Raw genomic sequence first — 15,155 nt, 5'->3', positions numbered from 1 at the left:
AAAGTAGGCTTCTTGCTTTAGAAATGTTGTTTTTATACACATGCAAATATGATCAACAGACTGATCAATTACAACTCATATGATTAAGTAATTTAAATTTATTTAATTAGGTTCCAGCCATAACTACAACATCAATAACAACAATATACCACCTGAATCTGGGACTTTGCTCTTTGAGGATGCATCTCCTCCATCTACTAGGTAAAGCTGTCCAATTTGGCTTCCTTTGCTTTTTTTTTTTTACATAGTACACCATCTAAAAGCATCTCTAGCTTTGTTAATATAAAAACTGTCTAGTTTCTCGCTACTTCTCTTTTCCACCTACCAAAGAACCTACTATTTCACCTAAGGGTGGAGACAGTTCTGAGCAACAGCTGGATTTTATATTTTCTAAAATGGGGGATCAACCCTTGTTTGTTTTTTCTTCCCAGTAACCTTTGGGTGGGTCCAGGTATCACTTGAAACCATCCTGTACCTGTTAGAGCTGAATCTGAATGTCTGCAGCCCTCTCCCACTTTCCCTCTTAAGACTGCAACCAGATGCAGACTCTGTGGCTTGAACATCAATCACTCCCCCCCCCCCCGTTACCATCTTGCCTGATGAAGAGTTCTGGAGAACTCGAAAGCTTGCATAGTATTTTGTGAGCTCTGTGTTGGCTTAATAAAAGTATTAAGGTGATATGGATTTTGTTTTTTCCCCTTTGGATGATGGTGATGATGATTAGTGTCATGTGGAGTTAATACCTACCTTGGTTGATTCATTCACCTGGATGGATATACATCACCAACGAAGAATATTATCAGTGGTATTCTTTTGCAGTTAGTGGTATCTGGCTGTGTAAAGGAGGTATTGGATAACAGCTGATTTGAGTGGTTTTCTGTTTATAAGAACACCCTGGAATGCTTTAGCTGAGGTCAACCTGGGGCCAGTTTGCATACTACAGAAAAAGTTGAAAAAGTCAGCTGTACTTGGGAGACCTCCATAAGATTAAGTTCTATAGAAGGCAAGGGGAAGAGAAAGGTTTTGCCAACACCCCCGGGGGAATGTCCTGAAGACATCTTACAAGAAGAGAGTTGGCAGTGCCAAGGTAGAAACTGAGCAAAAGGGATGGATCGCTTAAAATGAACACAGGAGGGGGCTCCTTGGCTGTCATAAACACTCTTTTGATGTGGCTCTTTTCAAGAGGGAAAAACAAATCCTGAAAGCAAGAGTGTATGTTTATCTCAAAATGCATCCCATAAATACATGCACTGTTTATAGCAAACTACATTAAAAAAGACTAAAAAAAGAAAAGCAACAATTTCTTGTCAGTGAAACAAGACCGTAAAAAATGCAAACATAGAATAGAACATTTCTTTGAAAAAGGAGGAATGCTGTGTCTTATTTTATTGCAAAATTTTGTATTTCCTTTTTATGTCCTTGAAAACTGCCCTGAAATGTAAAAGGATGAAGGGCAATACATCATTTTTTACATAAATAAATCTTCTTATACACATTTCCACCACAAGGCTTCGTTGTTATTCTTTTAATTTACTGTGTACATGTTAATTGCATTATCAATGCACAAGGCACTTTACAAAACAAGAAGATAGGTCTGTGCCCCAAGGAGCTTACAGTCTCAACAGCTGCCTTAAAAAAATAACACTGTATCTATCTAGCCATCTATCTATTCCCACATTGTTATTTAAGTACTGAAGGAGAGGCAAAACCCGCTTCACCAACTTCTGTTCCCTATTCCTTTTTTTCTTCTCTCCCCTCACCCCCCCCCCCGCATCTCCTCCCCTTCCTGATTGAAATGTGTTGTTAAACACGATCCCACATAATCTCAGCAGAGGGTGATGAGGGTTTGTTTGTTTTTTGTTTGGGGGGGGGGGATTTTTTTGGTTTTGTTTTTGCTCCTCGCTCCTCTCCCCTCCCCTCCCTCCTTCTGGGAAACTGCGATCCGTGCCATCGGTATTTGATTATTTGCAAACTCCCTATGCTCCCCCCCTTTTTTCCCTGCCTTTCCTCCTCTCCTCCTCCTCTCCTCCCCTCTTTTCTGTTTTCTCTGGCTCTCGCAGTCTTGTCTCTTCCTCTCCTCTCTAATGCAACTTTTGCAGAAATCTCCCTCGACGCACACACAGACAGACATGTTGAGCTGAGAGCTTGGGGGGATCGCTCGAGTCCCCCCCTCCCCGCCCCCCCAAACCCCAAGTCTGGGGGGACCTCTGGCCACCCACAGCCCCCTCCCCACTTGACCTGTTCACTGTGCATCGACGCACCCCCCCTCCTCTTTCCTCCCCCCTCCCCATCTTCTATTTTTGATCCGTTGGCTGCTGCTGCTGCTTTATGGAGGTCTCTATGTGTATTTCTCCCCCCTGCCTCCCTCCTCGATGAATTGAAGGAGAGATGCAGGAAGCTTTTGGCCGCTTCGGCTGTACGGAGAGACACAGGCTCAAGATGGCAGATTTCTATTGAGTTTAAAGGGGGGGGGGGACCTGAAATCCTGCTTCGTTTTTCTTTCGTTGCCATGAATAACAGGCATCCTTGCACCGATGGCCCCAATGTACGAAGGTAAGGGCAGCTTTCTGGATCTTTACATTTCTCTTCCTGCTCAGAGACATCTCTCTCCCATACTCAAGTCTCCCATCAGGGGCAAGATTATTATTTTTTTAAGCAAAAGAAGGGGAGGGGGAGAACCCCCCCCCCGATGACCACCGATTTGATCCCCCCCCCCTTTAATTCTAGAGTGCCGGAGGAAATTGCTTTGAAATAAGGGAGTTGTAGATCTAACGCTGCACCCCTTTTGTGCGTGTGCGTCTTAATATATCTATATGTGATATGTGTACATTAGACCATTTATTTAGGTTTTACGTTGTTTGTCCTCCATTCCCCGCTCCCTTTTGCGATGGCCTTTTCAACATTTCTCTCCTCCGATTGTCGAGGCGGTGCGGTGATAGTGCAAATGAACACGTCCCTTTTCGAGTCTTACTGTGGCTGTGCCGCCGCCGCCGCTGCTGGCAAAAGTCTTCTTTCGGTGCCGGGTTAGAACAATGAAATTGACAAGGGGTTGCCTGCAATCGCCGGCGTCTATCGCTACACAATGCGTGCCGGCCAATGCAACAGCAACAACAAAATGTCACTTTAGATCCCTGGCGCTTCAGCGTTTGGGACTCTCATTTTAATTCTCTAAAGGCGCAGTTGTGCTTTTTTGTTTTGTTTTGTTTAGGCTTTGCTGATAGCACCAAGATGGCATAGTTCGGTGTGTCTGTTTTGTGTTTGTGTTTGTTTTAAAAATCCGGTATAAAAGGGGAGAATTATTAATGCCTATCAATCTATACACACCGAGATGTGTGTGTTTGCGTGTATGTCAAGGAAGAGAATTTTGGTTTAACCCCCCACGCACCCACCCGGTCAACGATTGCCGGTACTTCTTTCAGTTGCACGCTAAAACGAGCAAGGGCGAGATGAGTGACGGCGAAGTGCACGAAGTTGGTTTTTCGTGTTTTAATCGGAATCTTGTTAGCGGAAGCCTGGTTTTGTGGCTTGCTTGCTTGCATTTATCTCCACCACCCCCCCCCGTAAAAAATAAATCTGGCTTAATTTGAATCACCTTGCGCTTATTTTATATATATATATATATATATATATACACACACACACACACACACACACTTTTTTTTCCGCCTTCGGTTGGCATTGATTAAACAGCGTTACATAAATTGCTGGGGGGGGGGGGAAGGCATTTCGTTTTATTATTGCTTTAAATTCAATTAATTGCCTCGCCCGATCTTTTTTTTTTTTTTATATAGCGAAGACGGAGGGGTTGAGCGCTAAAGACCCAGCGAGGCTGCAGTGTGTGTGGGAAGCGATACTTTTAGCCGTTCGAGGAAGGAGGGTGATAAAACTTATAGTAACCGAGCATTACTTTGTGAGAGCTGTTTCTTTCCTCTAAGAACTGGTTACCTCGATGTTATAAAGTTACCGATCCGAGGGCAATTTTAGTAAATGTGTGGAGTTTTAAATAGGGGGTCGCGATCATACGTTTTCGCAGGGGGAAAATTATATATATATATATATATATATACACACACCTTTTTTTAGCATGCTTATATATATATAAGCATGCTAAATATATATATATTATATATATATATATATATATATATATATATAATATTATATATATATATATATAGTTCCAGGTTTTTTCCCATTCCAGATGGTGAAGCTTTCAGGTCAAAAGGTAGCCAACGGGGGGGGGGGGGAGAGCGCGCGTATGCATAGAAATAATAAGGTGAATTCAGCAGGCTTTTAAGCATGCTAAAAAAAAAGGTAAGAAAGGCAAGAAAGAAACTCGCCGCTGCTGAAAGAGGCAGACAGTAAAGAGTTATGTTTGTATTGTTAAAAACTGTGTTTGTAAAGGCCACAGTCTGCAGCGACTGGATCAGCCTGGCGTCGAGGTTTTTTTTTTTTTAAATTATTATTTAAAGGTTTCTCTTTAAATACCTCCCTAAAGCGCCCTCTGCTGGACCATGGTGTGGCGGTGGTCTTTTCTAGGAAAGAAACTTGCCGAGGAATACCAAGACCCGTAGTGCTGTTTTTTAATGGACGTTTCTGGGGATGGGAATATCTCCCCCCGCCCAGGTATTTTAGAATATGGTTTTAGAACAGCGATTGTTTCATTTTTATCCCACCCTTTCTCTAACAGCTCAGAGTGACACACATGGATCTCCCCCACCCTATGTCATACTCACAACAACCCTGTGAGGTAGGGTTAGGCTGAGAGAGGAGCTGGCACAAGGTCACCCAGTGAGCTTCATAGCTGGGGTGGGGGGATTTGGACGTGGGTCTTCACTGTCTGTTTGATACTACAGTCAAGGGCTCATTGTTTGAATTACAATGCCTTACCATTGTGTCCCGTCCCTCCGTTTTTGCAAGGCTACAAGCAGGCCATGATTGGGCTAAAATTGGATGTGGGGAGTCAGAGTGAAGTGTGTGGATTTTTGTACATCCTCCCCCCCCCCCAATTTGCGTACAATGGTGGGCATATGAAAGCAGCAGGTATCTTGACAGGCATAATTCTCCTTTGTCCGTAGGGTCTCTTGCTGCACCTGAGGAACATAACATTTTAGCTTGGACTTTGTACTTGTCTACCTCTCTCAGGGTAAGCCATACTTGTTTCATCCTTCGCATAGGGCCAGCTCTACCATTGGGCAGTCTGAGGTGGCTACCTCAAGTGGCAGATGCTGTAGGGGGACAGCATTGACTGGTGTGAGGACAGAATTGTCTTCTACATGTAGCCTGGCCTTTGCTCCTTAAGGGTGCAATCTTATGTATGTTTAGACAGAAAAGCGTCCTACAACTCCCAGCATTCCCCAGCCAGCATTCCCTTTGCCAAGTTCAAGTAAGATTCAACTGCCAATCCTCTTGGTACATGGAAGGGGTCATCTTGTCCTTTGCCCCAGGCATGAAAGTTTCTTGGGCTGGCCCTGCCCAGTGGCCCCAGTCCAGAGAAAGTTAGGCTTGGATCACACAGGCATGCTCATCGCTTGATGTTTGCACTGACCCATCAAGTCTGAGTGCACATATGGGAACTGGGCATCACAGATATAACACTACAGACAGAACATTTCTCATCTCCTCAGATGCAACGGAGTCAGTTCAGACATCCAGCTGCCGGTCATTCAGGCCTGATTTATACATGCATGAGTATTGCTTGATTCATTTTCCTACCCTTGATGAGTTTACTTGTGATGACTGACATTTGAAAATGTGAGTCGACCGTATTGAAAATCATTTGTGCTTCAGATAGAAAAGCTGCAGCTGGGATGGTCTATACACACATGCAGTTCTTCCCTGGCTATTGCCAGGAGATGGACATACACATGCAAACCGGGCCCAAGTCTATGATTATCAAGTAGCATAGAGAAACAAAGTGATATACACGTATGTGTGAATCAGTCCTTGCTCACACTTGAGTAATGTTGAAATCAGTGGGATGAACTCATCTGTGATGATTTCAGTGGTTTTAAGGAGGGAACATAGCAGGCTGCTTTATACTAGGTAGAGCATTCGTCCATCTAGCCTAGTACTAGAACATAAGAAGAGCCATGCTGGATCATACCAAGGGTCCATCTGGTCCAGCAGTCTGTTCACACAGTGGCCAACCAGCTGCCCATGGGAATCCCACAAGCAGGACAGGAGTGCAACAGCACCCTCCTGCCCACGTTGTACTATCCACTTTGATTGGCAGCAGCCCTCCAAGGTCTTAGGAAGAGCTGCTACCTGACCATTTCAATCAGAGATGCCAGGGATTGTTCCCAGGACTTTTAGCATCCAGAGCATGTGCTCTACATCCCGACTTGTGGCCCCTCCTCATAATCTTCACTGGACTTGGGCCTAGTCCTGGTCTGCCATTTCCTTACTCCTGTATTCCTGAACTACTCCCCCACCCACCCACAAAATGCTTATGATTGGCCTGTCCTCCTAAAAAGAGAGAACATGAATTTTGTTGAATCATGCTGTTCTTTATATATAAAGAATATAGAAAACAGCCCATTGGGATGAATCAGCCAGGACCATGTCCTCAGCTGGGAGAGTTCCAATTTAGATTTAGGACCGGAAAAACTCCAGAGATTAGGCAGGTGACCCAAGCTTGCTTTCTGTCCCATGACAAACAACCACCACCAGAGTCTGACAGAAGATCTGCGCTTGAGCAGACCAAAGTCTTATCTAGTTCAGCATTCTGGTTGCACAGTGGCCGCGCAAACCTCCATGGGAAGCCACAAGCAGGACATGAGTACAACAGCACCGCCCTGCTTACGTTCCCCAGCAGCTGGTATTGAGAGTGCTGGAGATTATATACAGCCATCGTGACCAGTAGCCACTGATAGCCTTGTCCTCCATGAATTTGTCTAATCTTTTAAAGCTAAGCAAGTTGGCAGCCATCACTCCATCTTGTGGAAGTGAATCCCATAGTTTAAATTTTTGCTGGGTGAAGAAACATTTCCTTTGGACCATTGACATGATTCTTAACTATCCCCTTCAGAATATATATGTCACTTCAGTATTCTTTTCAGGAAATCACATGGCAAATGCTAGCTGCTAATAGCAGACCCAGGCGTATTTTTTAGATTTCAGCCTTAATTTGAGATATTACACAGTGAAGCAGTAAACCTGGGTTTGCTACCCTCAGCTGGGATCTACAGCTAATGCTGTTTCCTTGTGTAATACAAACACTTGTCTCATTCACACATTACATTTTTCAGTATACACTTAAAGGTATGTGCCTAGAAAATGTCATGTGTGAAGAGACTCTTGGCAGCCATCACACAGATGCCGCAGGTGGTTTCAGCAAGACCACGTCTTCATCTGAACTGCTCAAAATACTGTTTAGATTATTAAAACAACAACGCAATAATAGAGGAGGTCTGTTTGGAGGCAGAATATACATTTGCTTTAAGAGGTACAAAACCAGCCTTTGTAGTGCTTCTTTTCCTGGTCATATGAGTATATAGGTGTACATGGATAGTTATGAAGCTTTCCTGCATTGATCATGGTGATCACTGGATGACATATGAACCTTTTTTTCCTTCTTCAGAGTAAATTAAATAACCAGGAAAAATACATGTCTTGTGTGTAATTTATTCTGCTTCTGAAGTTTTGGGGAATTTGATTTTCCTGTGGTGGCAGATGGTGAGGAAAAGGAGTAGAGAAAGAGAATTGCATTGAGGAGGAGGGCATCAAGCAAGAGGGCATGGTAATCACCAGGCAGGGATGGAAATACAAAGCAATCAACATCATAATTGTTATTAACCTTAGTTTTTGCATAGCACTTTTTCTTAGTGTTCATTGTGCTTTGGTCATCCTTGCAGCAACTCTGTAAGATAGAATTATTGCCCCAATATATTATAGATGAGGGTCTGAGGCTGAGAGATTGGTTGCCCAAGAGCACATAGTGTATTCATTGCTGAACTGAGATTTGAACTGGAAATCTTTAGTGCACTGCTTTTAACCACCATGCTACACTAGTAAGGGACACTGAAGCCCCATCCTGCCCTGATGACTTGGAGCTCTTCCAAATGACCCTGTGTTTGATGAGTTCCGAATAGACGTTCTCTAAATGTTTCAAGAAGCCTCTGAATCATGAGGGAGAGAAACATGTTTAAATGAAAGTTAAGAATCTTAGGATGCCACATAACAGCTTCCTGGCTTGGTGCGGTGGCATGTTTGGAAACACAGGGGACAATTTCAAATTGCAAGAGTAGGAAGAAGGGTAGTCGCTCGGGGTACAGTACATGCTTTGCATGCAAAAGGTCCCAGGCTCAATTGTTGGCATCTCCAGGTAGAGTTGGAAAAACTCTTGCCCAAAACCCCGGAGAGCTGCTGCCAGTCAGTACAGGGAGATGGATCTAATTCAGTGTCAGGCAGCCTCCTCTGTTCCTATTGTTCTTAAACTCAGTGGTGCCACCAGTGTAGGTCTTGAGGGCAGATGCGCAGGGCCCTCCTCAGCAGAGTTTTTACAAAATTGGAAGGGGTGGTGTTCAGGGGACAGTGGCAAAAGGAGCCCAACAATACTCTCGTTGCCCAAAGGCAGCCTGGACCCAGCCTGGGTTTACCATCTGGGATAGGCTCTAAGATCATTAGGCCCAGAATCTAAAATTACCTGCATGCAACACTGGTTAAACTGGGGCAAAGCAATGGAAACAGCACCCAGATTCTTAAAACACACTTTTTAATATTTGGAGGAATTATCTTAGGCCAGATTTCTGAAACCAATGTAAAGTGTTAAGGATCTGGATCCACCTTGCATTGAAAGAGGTTGCTAGACTGGATTTTTATTGTAGTGAAGGAGGGATCCTCCTCCCCCTCACGATTTTGCAAAGTGATACATTCTTTGGTGTTGGAGTAGGAAGAACCAGTGTGGATTTGCTCATCACATACGATGTTCTAATTAGACAAGAGTCATTGACAAGAGTCATTGCTTCTCTGCTTACTTTCAATAACAAAAAGGTAGGTTCCCCCCCCTCCATTGCACTCTTTCAATTCTAGCTTCTCCAAGTATCAGCTACTGCTAGGTTACTGATGGGTTTGATCAATACCATTCTCTGCTGCTGCGCGTAGTAGAACTCCTATAAGGCCAATATTCCTAGTGCAAGATGCCGATGCTGCTAATTGGACATGTTAATAATACCGCCATCAATAAAAGATGGATCATGGCCTATGGCAGAAGCCACCTTTTCCCAGCAACATTCCACTTGCACGCAAAAAGGTCCTGAGTCACCGTTATTTTAGGGCCCCATTGCACCGACCTGACTGTGCAGGAAGGCCTTGAAGTGCCAGAGAAACTACTACATTTCTCATAAGCAGTATGATGCACTCGTAATAAATAGATATGCAGTACAAATGGTTTGGGGAGTTGCTGTAACACAGTGGCTCAGCGTTTGACTTGTGAGCTGCGGAGCTCCAGGACTTGGGGATCCCTCCGGCAAGGCATGCTGCTCAGCTGGGCCCCCTACCATGCAAGAGCTAGGGCATGGAAACGGAGAACTAGGAAGGAACTTCAGAAGCTGCCTTATACCAGGTGAGAGGCTCTTCGTCCATCTAGCCCACTGCTGTTTATTCTGATTGACAGCGGCTCAGGTAGAGGTTTTTCCCATGACCTGAGCATAGGAAGCTCTTGTATTCAGAGCCAGACCATTGGTCCTAGGGCCTCGTGTGGCGCAGAGTGGTAGGCGGCAGTATTGCAACTGAAACTCTCCCCATGACCTGAGTTCGATCCCAGCGGAAGCCGGGTCTCGGGTAGCCGGCTCAGGTGGACTCAGGCCTCCATCCTTCTGAGGTTGATAAAATGAGTACCCAGCTTGCTGGGGGAAAGGTAGTCACAACTGGGGAAGGCAATGGCAAACCACCCTGCTATAGTCTCCCATGAAAACGCCAGCGTAAGCAGGTGTCTCTCTAGGGGTCAGTATGACCCAGTGCTTGCACAGGAGGAACCTTTTTCCTTTCCATTGGTCCACCTCTCTCAGCACTGCCTACGCTGGCTGGCTCTGAAGGGTATCGGGCAGGGGCAGGGCTGACATCAAGGGTCAGCATGGTCAGGCACCTGCCAAGGGCCCCCATCCCTGCAGGAACCCACTGACAAGATTCCCCCTGGCTTTGCTACTGCTCCTCCTTTTCAGTATTGCAACCTGCTTGTTCACCTGACTCTTGCTCTGGCTCAGACAGTGATGGAGATGAGAAGGAGGAGGAGCAGATGCCATGGCCTACTTGTTGACTGGCTCTCTGCTTATCATGCAAGCAAGTGGCAGTGATGATGAGCAAGAGGGTGAGGAGCAATAGCACCTGGTGACAGTGGTGGCGAGAAGGGAGACTTACTGAAGGGAGGGGGTCTCCAGAGAGTGTCTTGCACAAGGGCCCTCAAAATCCTGGAACCGGCACTGATCAGGGGTCTGACCCCAGCCATGCCTGGAGATGCCAAGGACTGCACCTGGGATCTTTCTCATGCAAAGCAGGTGCTCTACCACTGAACTACGGCTCCTTCCTTTGCCTTACATTGCCAGTAGTCTTCTTGGCTTCTCTGTGAAAAGCGAGAATAGGGCCCTGATTGACGTAGTGAACCGTTTGCAAGTCTTTGGCCTTAATAAATGTCTAACTTTGCATTCTTCTGGACCAGATACAGTCAGTCCTTTTGGTGCAGCACAAAGGAACTCACAGAATGCAATTATGGTTTCTTCAGTTTCATTGCAGGTCGAATTTGGCAATTGCTTATGGCTATTGGTAGCTATACATTCAACCTTTTAAGAGTGGGCGATCTTTACTGGAGTTTTTCGAAACAAGGGAGGATTCCAAAGTACACTCTGTAACTGGACTTTTTACATGCAAGCTGCTGAGAAAGGCTATGGGGTGATTTTGTAATTGAATAATGCTGTTTTATTTGATTATACAATTTTAATCTTGTAGTTTAGCCCTTTTGTTTAACATGTGGGAATTGGTACGTTGCAATTATGATTGCTTTGGAAAAGTGTACATGTAAATCAATTACCATTGCACTGATTTATTGTTGATTCTAGCTCTGAGTGTCTTTGGGCACATGTCTTATATCAATCACAAACTCACTAGGTGACTTTAGGTGCACCACTGGCTCTCACACATCTGCAATTTGGGGATAATAAATAACGCTTTCCTACCTTACAGGGCTGTTGCAATGATTATGTAAGTGAAGCCCTTCGAAAACTTGAAATGTGCTATATAAATGCTATTTTTATAATTATCTAATTTATCCCAGTACCGTGGGGCATATATAAAACAGGCAGCAGACAGTTGTCTGGGTAAACATGAGTTCTCTTTACCTAGAAGGCTGTTGATATAGAGCTGCTTGGTAGTAGGCTGGCCCCCTGCTCTTCGCCAAGAAAGAGAAAATGCATCCCTCAAGAATAGGACATGGATTTATTTGAATAAATAAATTCACATAATATTTGCATATTCTGATTTATATGTATATATGCAAATTTAGAAGGGTCAGCTATATTTTAAATAGAAACATAATACATCTCATCATGGTGGGGAAGACTGACCAGGTCACTTGTGTGCCTGCTCAGCCTGCAGTCCAGGTGGGTAACTGGATGGGCAGCTTCAAGACCCCTGTTGCTCTCCCTTCTCACGGCTCCTTACTTTTAAACTGGACAGCTCTTCAGAGGACACCTTCAAACAGAGCACTGTCCTCCAATAACCCTTCAACCTCCTAAAGGGGGACACATGGCCACCCTACTTGGTAGATACACAATGCATTCAGATAAGCAGGCATTTCTGATAAATTGTTTTGCTTTTTGTTTTGCCATGTTTTTTTGCTGGAGAAAATAAACGGAAGGTATAAAACAAATGCAGCAAAATAAACCAGAAAGGCAAACTGAAGCTAATGGTGCATGGTTTGATTTTTAGCTGCCTTATTCTTAATCAAGAGTTGGCAATATATTGGCATGATGCAGCAACGGCGGGGCAAAATCCAATAGGCGTATGTTAGATGATCACAAAGGCCCTTTAAAAATCAATAGGGCAGTTTTCAGTAAAATAATTTTGATTTACATCAACGAGAACAAAATGACCCTCTGTGAGTATAACCTGGGAACAGAGAGCCTCTTGCAGTATACATTGCTTGCTTGCTATGTACTTTAGGGTCGGTGTTCATCAGTGGAAGAAAATGTCCATCAGTATAGTAAAAGGGTAGTAGGAGGGCAAAGAGGGAATTAACTTTAAAAAGAGGTAAATTTTGCAATCAAGAACTGAAAGGAGGGAGCCTAATTTTGCCCATTTCAGGATTGGTTTGCTTCCTGTTTCTGTATTTACATAGATTCTCTGCATCAATAATAACTAGCCATGGCTTGTTGTCACCAATGTCTTCTGATACACCCATAGCTCCTGGAGGGGAAGTCAGGGCCTATTTCAGTAAGGTAAATGGTGGTTTCATTGTACCAGGGTTAGGGCAACAAACCAGGAATAGCACTAACCTTGGGTAAATGTTAGGTCTATATCAACCTAATAGGTCCAAAATGTTATTTTATTTGAAGGCTATTTGGCAATCACAGTGCATGATGCTTCCCCGTTTTCTTTCCCTCACACACATCATGCTTTGGCAAAAGACACAGTTTCTGTTACAAAGTACAGGTGTGCTCAGCAGTTGCAGCTTTTGTGCCTGCTTTGCCATTTTGGTATGTAAAACTTGTTCCAATAACCTTATTGGAAGTCTGGAGAGATTCCCCCCACCCCCTGTAAAGTAAATTCTTATGCACGCAAAGGAAAATTTGATGAATGAAATCTGTGAACATTGCTTATGGTTGTCGGTGAGCCAAGACTTGTGTTCTGCTTAAGTCCCATTCATTGTATAAAGAGCTGCCTTACAGATGTCTGGTTGCTTTTTGTCTTGGAGTGAGTTTCAGCTGTTCTCGGCTTGCTAATCCATCTAACCACAGTCTGGTTTTCCCAACCTTTGGGGTTCTGTGGGTGTGTCAAGGGATGTTCACGTGCTTTAATCTTTGTTGTCTGTATTAGAGACAAATCATTATATTATGTTTTAGTTTTGGCATCTCTCTCTTTCTTTGTTTTAGCTTGCTTTGCTTACTGCTTCTCCTTGACAACTTTTATAGCAATTTGCAGCATATTTTTAGCAACAGTAGGCGGTATTTTGAATGTGGGCGGCTTGTGGAATTAATATCTATAATTTCTGTAAATTGTGCATACTACCTGACATCAGTTGGAATAAGGAATAGTTAATGGCCCACTTCTAATGCACAGCAGAACTAGAGCTGTGCACAAATGGCCTCTCAAAATTCTCCAGCCTATTTGTGGGCAGAGAAATTGGGGGGACAATTTCAATGAATTTCTCATAGGGGAGGAGAAATTCTCCATCGGTTTCTCACAGATAGGGCTCACTATTGGCAGGGGTTGTAGCACAGGTGCTTTCTTTATTCCTAAGGGTTTTTTGGTTTATTGCACTGCTTCTGTAGGTGGCAACAGCATAAACTGTATTGAGGCTTCCACTTTTCTGAGGCAGAATTTTGATTATTTTGGGGTGGTATTTTTGAGCTTACTTAATCACTGCGAGGTGGCCGTGGGTGCTGTGTGTGTCTCCTCTATTACACATCTTTCCATTGCTCTGCAGCCTCCCCGACCACCTGCACTTCCTGAGCTGAAAAAGCCCTAAGGGAGAAATTGCCTCATGATGTCTTCTTCATGATGGCTTTAATTGAAGTGTGGGAAGCCGAGGAGGCTACAGGCTACCACAAAGATTATTGTACGATGACAGACAGGAAACTCATACATGCTCCTCAGCCACCTCGTAAGTAAGGTAAGCACAAGAATCCCAAACCATGAGAATTTCTCCAAAATGGCTTCTCCTTTGAATTGCTTTTCGAAAGCAATTTCTCTTCTATCAAATTAAATGAGAATGGGTAAAAAAAATGGAGAAATTTTCAGCACAAGACTAAGCAGAACTACCGCGTAGAGCTTCTTATAGCACGATTCTGTGGCCTGCCAGCAGTAAACTCATCAAGGGCTGGAGGTATGGATGCCTAGGTCAAATAGTCGTAGAAGGTCGAAATGAAGGTCACTCTCAAGAAGGATATGCATTGTGCAGAAAGTCAGACTGGGATCTGAAAGAATTAAATTAAGGTTTGGTTATGACTAACTGTGTGGCATTAGTCAAGTCACTTATCTCTCAGCTCAAGATTTCCATCTCAAAAGTAGCAGCCACAGTTTTCTTGTTCTTGTGCCTAAAGCTATCCCAGTTGCTGCCCAGTCAATAAAATAGACAAATCCCTGCCTCCATCTTTGAGTGTATTGAACACTTCAGTTACAAGGGAATGGGGAAAGGTGGGGGGGGGGATTGAAAGGAGCACAACTATGCTAAAGATCATAATATATAAATACTGTCAAAATTACCACTGCAAGTGACAAACTAGAAGAATGAGTTAAAACTGGCCTACCAAAGCTTTTCCCATGGATAAGCTCTCCCTACCTTCATCTTTTTCTCCTAGAAAAGTTACTATACAATGGCTATGGTAACACTTAACTAGTTCAAATTTATTTTTCAGTCTTAACAAAATCCTGGTCACCAGGTTGTGGAATTCCCTCCTATTGAGGTACAAATGGCTTTAGCTTTGCAAATGTGTAAACAAGTTTTACAAATTAATTTATTTTGGGAATGCTTTTTTCTTGAATTCGGTATTTTTACCTCTGTATCTTTATATTAAGGAGTTGTTTAAAGGTTTACTATTCTTATTTCAGGTGTGCTATTATTACTTATTTATTTTTTTAACTAGAATTACTTTTATGCTTCTGTCTGGTTATTTTGTGATTTGTTTAATGGTGTTTTATTTTTGTTGCGAGCTGTCTTGTATGGATGATGTCCTAAAAGGCGACCTATAATTAATTCTATAAATAAATAAAATAAGAAAGGCACAATCAATAAAATAAGAGGGCAAGGAATAAAGCAACCCGAACACAAAGCAGGAGCATAGAAATCCCATACATATACATCCTATAAAAGAATACATTAATAATATATCCTATAAAACAGGGTTCCCCAACCAGCTGCCCTCCTGGGACTACAACTCCCAGGATTCCTGACCATTTGTCATGCAGATTGGGGCTGATGGGAGTTGAAATCCAAAACATTG

The 15,155-nt window shown here is 43.5% G+C and overlaps 1 protein-coding gene across 3 annotated transcripts in view; it reads left to right on the top strand.

Moving 5' to 3' along the window:
• Window positions 1–2,028: 2,028 nt before the first annotated feature.
• HIPK2 (homeodomain interacting protein kinase 2) overlaps window positions 2,029–15,155 on the top strand; it is a 214,092-nt gene continuing 200,965 nt past the window's right edge. The window contains exon 1 of one of the 3 annotated variants that reach the window (XM_084809530.1): window positions 2,029–2,553. In XM_084809530.1, the coding sequence (XP_084665656.1) occupies window positions 2,535–2,553 (19 nt within the window). In that variant the 5' untranslated portion in view covers window positions 2,029–2,534. Of the gene's footprint in view, window positions 2,554–5,073; window positions 5,147–15,155 lie in introns of those variants that run through there. The other 2 variants (XM_084809533.1, XM_084809531.1) reach the window with 2 other exon arrangements.

The sequence above is a fragment of the Heloderma suspectum genome, chromosome 7, assembly GCF_057233095.1.
Source record: "Heloderma suspectum isolate Gila_16-S chromosome 7, 16-S_ref, whole genome shotgun sequence".
In the NCBI taxonomy this organism is placed as follows: Eukaryota; Metazoa; Chordata; class Lepidosauria; order Squamata; family Helodermatidae; genus Heloderma; species Heloderma suspectum.
Note: the sequence above shows the minus strand (reverse complement) of the source record. Positions and strands in the feature narration are given on the sequence as shown.